We start from the raw sequence: 6,857 nt of genomic DNA, 5'->3' as shown, positions 1-6,857 counted from the left end.
CTTGTTGTGGCGGGGTCAGTGGTGGACGTGTGCACTGCCAGATATCTACCAAAAAGATCCCAAAGAATACCAAGACATCATCGACGAGTGAGAGAGGAGAGGTCAGGTAGCACATATTTTCGTCTTAGGGAACACAATAAGGTGCGGGCCAGGTGGCAAAAGCTTGGAAAAGAAAATGCAAACAGTATTGCTATTTGCAGGTTTCGAACTCTCCACGTTGAGTTCGCGCACACGTAACACAAGCCAACCGAGCTACTTGCCTTCTATGATTAGTTACAGAGGCAAATGCTTAAGCTTAATAACAAAGGACACAACGCTATTTCATTGCAGAAATCTATTGCATCACTTAATTTGAAAAAAATATTGAAAAGTTATTTGAACTCAACATTCACAGGTTAACACCATAACCACTAGGCCATCGTAGCTCTTCTATGAATTGCAAAGAAAACCGCCCTAGTTAACGTTTCCTTTAGTAAAACGTTACCTTATAAGAAATATAATTTTTTAAATTCTTTTTAACAAAACAAGATCATCGATTTTTTGAAAAGTTCATTGATTTTTAGCCAAAAAAATCATTGATTTTTTTGGGGAAAAAATATTTCGAAATAAGTTCATCAGCTTTGAAAAACAGTTCACCGATTACTGATTTTGAAAAAAGTTCATCGATTTTGAAAAAAAGTACATGGATTGTGAAAAGAGTTCATCGGTTTTGAAAAAGAGTTCATCAATTTAGAAAAAAAGTTCATCGATTTTGAAAAAAGTTCATCAATTTTCAAAAACAGTTCATCGAGTTTGAAAAAGAGTTCATCCATTTTGAAAAAAAGTTCATGGATTGTGAATAGAGTTCATCAGTTTTGAAAAAGAGTTCATCAATTTAGGAAAAAAGTTCATCGATTTGGAAAAAAATTCATCGATCGTGAAAAAGAATTCATCGATTGTAAAAGAAAGTTCACCGATTTTGAAAAAGAGTTCAACAATTTTGAAAAATAGTTCTTTCAAATTAGCAAAAGAAAATAAAACCATTCCGAAAAGAAGAAAAAAGAAAAAGAACAAAAAACATAACACAACCGTTCCGAATAAAAAGGAAAAAAGAAATAGAAAAAAGAAATCGTTGTAAGAAGAAAAGGTGAAGAAGCAGTAGTTTGGGCAACTAATACGAATTAGTGTGCATGAGGTGAACGACCGTGAAGTCGCCGGATCGATTCCCATCCAAAGCACGCCTTTTTTGTCCTCACGACAGGAAGGAAAGGAAAAAGATGGGCCAGGCCCAGTTAATGCGGCTGCAGGCGCCGATTTACGGAAACAGCTATAACCGGCGCCTGCACCGCTAAATAGGAAATGCCTGGTTTCAGGCTGGTTTGATTGTTGGGCGGAGGAAAAGAAGAGGCCGAGTGCTGTCTAGGCCGCGCACAGGCTGGAGGTGATGTTGGGCCAGGATGAAGTGAAGCAGGATGGGTCAAAAGGTTGTGGCGGTTGGAGCAGGCCTGGTAAGATGGACAGGAGTTGAACCGAGAGCAACTAGTTAACAAGCGCTTCTTCGGGAGCCTCGTAACGATCAGCGCCACTTGGCGCGCTCACAGCCATTCGTCACATGTCGCGCTCTGGACGCTCCTTCTGGATTATTTTTTATTTTTTTGCACGCCTTTTCGGCTTTTTAAACGGTTTTTTTAGGTTTTTTTGATGTTTTGGTTTTCCTCCGGTCTTCCTTAGCTTTTCAACCAAAAAACAATTTTTGAAAAAAAAATTTACACGAAAAAACGTGTTTTCTTTTTTTTCTTTCGCGAAAATTCACGGTTTTTCTTCCGCGAGAGCACGGTTGTGCTTTAGCGGGAGTCACGGCTGTGCCTTTCAGAAACGAAAAAAACGTGTTTTCTGTTTTTTTTCCCTTTCGCGAGAGTCACGGTTTTGCTTCCGCGAGAGGAACGGTTGTGTTTTGTGAGAGTCACGGCCGTGCCTCTCGGAAAGGGAAAAACAAAACGCGTTTTCTGTTTTTTTCTTTCTTTCGCGAGAGTCACGGTTTTGCTTCCGTGAGAGGCACGGTTGTGCTTTCACGAGAGTCACGGCCGTGCCTCTCGGAAAGGGAAAAGACGTGTTTTCTGTTTTTATCTCTTTCGCGAGAGTCATGGTTTTGCTTTCGCCAGAGGCACGGTTGTGCTTTTGCAAGAGTCACGGCCGTGCCTCTCGAAAACACACAAAAAAAACGCGTTTTTTTTGTTTTTTTTCCTTTCACAAGAGTCACGGTTTTGCTTCCACGAGAGGCACGATTGTGATTTCGCGAGAGGCACGGGCGTGCCTCTTTCGGAAAGGGAAAAAAACCGTGCTCCCGGCTCGGTTTTTCGTCCGGTTTTTTTCATGAAAAAAAAGTTCGTCAAAACCCATCAACATAGGATCTAATTTTGAAGATTTCGACGCGAGGAATCCAATAGTGAAAACGGTTCGAGATTTAGAGACACGGTTTAAGAGATAAAATATTTTGAATAAACGGATCTACGAAAAAAAGGAAAAGCTCCCAGGTTGCGACAAGTGACATGCTGCATGTGCGTCATTTGTCGCGACCTGGAAAGGTGAAGTGTGCTTTGCAACGAGTACTCCTTAATTAATGATTTCGAGTTGAACCGCCTCACAGAATACAGAAGAAAAAAGAAAAGAAAAAACACCGGGTTGGGTTGTGATTAAGTCTCTGCTTGAAAGGCCTTTTGGATTTAGGAACTGCTTTTTAAATTTCTGGAATTCAACCAAAAATCAACTGAAGTTTAAATTTGAACAAGCAAAATAAAGTTCAAATAAAACAAAAATGCAACATGGTTTAGGTTTATGCAAAATTTTAAAACACATAATTTTATTTTGAAATGGTTTCTGGAGATTTGTTCTAAATTCGAGCAAACCGTTTGAATTTATCTGAAAATTTAGTACTCCCGTCGTCCAAAAATTCTTGTCTTAGATTACTCTAGATACGGATGTATGTAGATACGAATAGATACATCCGTATCTAGACTAATCTAAGACAAGAATTTTGGGACGGAGGGAGTAGTTTTTAACATGTAACAGAAATGCAGGTGTCACGCTAAGACAGATCGGAAGGTGTTTAGCACAAGATGTGCAAGAAGCCCCTGTCATCAAAGGTCTAGCAAGCACTTTACACCCATCTGCCGCCTTGACAAGACTCCTCTGCCGGTGCAATCTAGTTCCCGATGTTGCTGAAGTGCTGATCGCCGCTCATCATCCATGCTAGACCCTACTGCTTCGCTCTCTCTTAGTTCTTGTATTTCCCCAAAGTGATGCCACTGCCTGCTATCTTTGCAAGCCGTCTAGTCCCTATTGCTGTATTCGATTTTAATTCCCTAAAGCGTTGCGGCCATGTCGACGGCCAAAGAATGATCAATCACTTTCAACCTTCAATTGGAGTGATATTGTCAGGGGGATGTTACAGACATCGTGCTGCACCATTGCTTGCCTTCAGGAGACGAAACTCCAGCAGATATCAGTCAAGACGCCTACATAGAATTGCTGTGGCGGGTTCGCTTAACTGTCATAAAGGGGGAATCTTTGTTGTTTGGGTGCTCTGCTCACTAACTGTCGGACTCTGTTTTTCTTAGATAGAGCAACCAATCCTTCGAGCTAAAATTATAAGTAATTGAAAAGCATACAATTTTGCTTACATAAGAGAAATTGGAACCACACGCACAAGACAATAATACAATTCAGAAATCGCTAGAACGACGATATAAGTAACACCGACACCAACTATGAAGTATTTATGAATTGTTACGCCGAAGCGCCGTCGGAGGATTGGGTCATAGCTGCTAGTAGTCTTGGCATCGGGGGAGAGCCAACCTCTTGTAGACCCTCAAGGATCTGGACTACTTCAATCATTGTAAGCCTGTTATCCTCATTATCTTGGATGCACCAACATGCAACTTTGCAAACTCTTTCAGCCTCTTCTAAATTGAAGTCACCATGTAATTGCGGATCCATCAAAGTCTGCACATCTCCCTCATGAAGCTTTCTGATGGCTCGCACAGGAAAGTATTCAACATGACCACCAGTACTGCCAGTGCCACTGTGTACTTGAGCTGAATTTCTTCTTCCTGATATAATTTCTAGCAGCACCATACCGAAGCTATAAACATCAACTTTTGGTGTAACAGGAACTCCGGTAAGCCACTCCGGGGCAAGATACCCAACGGTTCCTCTGAATGCAGTCAAAACTCGGCTAAAATCCCTTCCGACGACTGCTGCCATCCCAAAGTCCGCAATTTTAGGAACAAATGAGGCATCTAGAAGTATGTTATGTGGCTTAATATCACAGTGTATGATGCATTTGTGACAACTATGATGCAAGTAGGACAATCCTCTAGCAACTCCTATTGCTATTTGATACCTGGTGTTCCAATTTAGGGCCAAAGCACTGCTCTCAAAAATATGGGCATCAAGAGATCCGTTCAACATGTGTTCATACACAAGTAGCCTATTATCACCTTCGCAGCAGAAACCAATCAATTTGACTAAATTGATGTGTTGGATCACTCCAAGTGAACTCACCTCAGCTCTAAATTCCTTCTCTCCCTGGCGGGCTCCATCAAGCCTTTTCACTGCTATAGTAGTCAAGTCACTTAACACTCCCTTGAATACAGAACCAAAACCACCCGCTCCTAGCTGTTCTGAGAATTTTTTAGTAGCATGAGCCAAATCAGTGTATCTAAAGGCTATAATTCCACCACTACCTTGAGTACCATGTAATGATGCACCACACCACTTGAGTCTCTTCCTCCAAATCATTAACAACATAATGAGTATCAGTAATCCAAAACCAATAATGCTGGCAGCAACAACGACTCCAATGTTTAGTTTCCTTTTTCTGTTTCTCAAACTTGGCAAATCTTTGGCGGCAAGACGAAGGTAAAGTACATCCTGAGCATTGATTCCGATGCCATCATTCAGATTTACACTAAGCAATTCCCCATGCCAGATAGAGCACCCGCTACTGTTATAGGTGTAAGCAGTGCAGGAGCAGGAACCGAGACAAGCTTCTGCGCATTCGCTCTGAGTGGTAGCATTGCCCATGCTTCGGGGTTCATAGGGCAATGTAACACGAGCAATGGGGTGGAACTTGTCCGTTGAATTTATCGTGTTCTTCTTGCTAGTGCACTGCAATGGAGTATTTCTGATGCACCCTCCTGTTCGATCATCAAGGTCCCAACCCTGTGGTGACTTCTGAGAGAATCCCTCCATACAGTCACAGTAAGGATGTGAATTACCAGTACAGACCGTGAATGGCCCACAGGTAGCATACGGAGTGCAGGGATCGAGCGGGTTGGCGTATATACTTTGCCAAGACTGCCCGGCTTCCGACCAAACATTTATCATGACCTGACCAGAGATGTCTATTGAAAAGTATGTAGAAGCTGACTCATTCAACAAAGTGAAGGCATAGTACTCCTCTTCATTGTTATTGACATAAATGGGGTTAATCAAACCTCGGGTCCGGGGATCTATGCCTAGTGTCATGTTGATCAGCTGTATGACGTGCAGTACTGATTTTGGGGATGGCCAATTGAAAAAATGCCAATACACCACTGAGGGGTTGCGGCGCGTGAGGACCATCCCATTGGCACCTAGCTTAATGGTGTACGAGCCCAGACCCGGATCGATGAGGCTCTTCTTTGAGATGGCCTCACGATTCAAGCCGGTGGCCTTGTCCCGGCCAAACTTGGCGCCGGGAAGCACAATATCCGTTGGGTAGTCAAAGCTCTGCCATAGCGTTGCATTGGACGGGCTCCTCTCTACGACCACAAGGTTCCCGCTGTTCAAGAGAACGGCACTAGTGCTCCTATTGACAAGGTGAGTGGATGACCATATGATGGATTCGGTGGCATTGCTTAGTGAGACGACAAGATTGCCATCTTGTGATATTTTGAGCTGCGTTAGCTTGAGGTTGGGGCCAGTGATTGGATTCTCCCTGTTAGCTACCCATACAGGAGTACAGACCGGCTTCCTGTTGAACCAGATGCCAAGATACCAGTTGGGGGAGATGATGTTTGTTCCAGACTTACTGATGCTTGGCCGGAAGAAGCCGAGCGTGAACTTGCCGTTGCTGGAGACGAGCTTGTCGCCAGCGGCGAGCGCCTGGCCTGCCTTCAGAGTATCGTCCGCGGCGGAAGATGATGGTGTGTAGAGAACAAGAGGCCAGAGTAGTAATATGTAGAGAGGAGACATGGCGTGGCGAAGAGGCGGAATGAGAAAGCTAGCTACTCTGCTATATATATGGAGGAAGGGCATGTAGTCGATGCAACTTCCATGCGTGTTCACCGACGATGGGGATACCGGCAACAATGCAGCGGGTCAAGTCAGACGTTTCCTTTGTTTGCCGAGCAGCCAGCCACTGGGTCTGACTCCTTTGTTTGCCTAGCAGCCACTGGGTCTGCCCACTTGTATTAGTAGGCACCATCTAATCATAGACCAGGTGCACGTTCTTGACGAGCTAGCCGCCACTGCCCACTGGGTCTGTCCACTTGTATTAGTAGTGGCACCGTACCATCTAATCATGGACCAGGTACATGTTCTTGACGAGCTAGCCGCCACTGGGTCTGTCCACTTGTATTAGTAGTGGCACCGTACCATCTAATCATGGACCAGGTACATGTTCTTATGAGCTTTCCGCACGAGGGATAAAAATGGAAGTGAGAACTCTCGTGATCGATTTCCGAAATTCCGAAAACTAGCAGGCCGTATTCGATTTCGATACTTTTCGATATATAGTTATCGTTTATGTTTCCATTTTCGAGAAAAATATATGTGTAAGTTCCACCTCCCGACCACCCCCTACGGTTACCACGCCGCTGCCCCCAAGGAGGCTG

At 43.8% G+C, this 6,857-nt stretch overlaps 1 protein-coding gene across 1 annotated transcript; it reads right to left on the bottom strand.

Moving 5' to 3' along the window:
* Nucleotides 1–3,627: 3,627 nt before the first annotated feature.
* LOC123063141 (G-type lectin S-receptor-like serine/threonine-protein kinase At2g19130) lies at nt 3,628–6,336 on the bottom strand. Its single transcript, XM_044486883.1, has one exon. The coding sequence runs from the start codon at nt 6,277–6,279 to the stop codon at nt 3,766–3,768; it is 2,514 nt and encodes an 837-aa protein (XP_044342818.1). The 5' UTR covers nt 6,280–6,336; the 3' UTR covers nt 3,628–3,765.
* Between the last annotated feature and the right edge of the window lie 521 nt (nt 6,337–6,857).

Source organism: Triticum aestivum, chromosome 3A (genome assembly GCF_018294505.1).
Source record: "Triticum aestivum cultivar Chinese Spring chromosome 3A, IWGSC CS RefSeq v2.1, whole genome shotgun sequence".
NCBI lineage: Eukaryota > Viridiplantae > Streptophyta > Magnoliopsida > Poales > Poaceae > Triticum > Triticum aestivum.
Note: the sequence above shows the minus strand (reverse complement) of the source record. Positions and strands in the feature narration are given on the sequence as shown.

Bases quoted from the DNA above. Each gene is read 5' to 3' on its own strand.
- LOC123063141 (XM_044486883.1), bottom strand. From the start codon at position 6,279: ATGCCCTTCCTCCATATATATAGCAGAGTAGCTAGCTTTCTCATTCCG.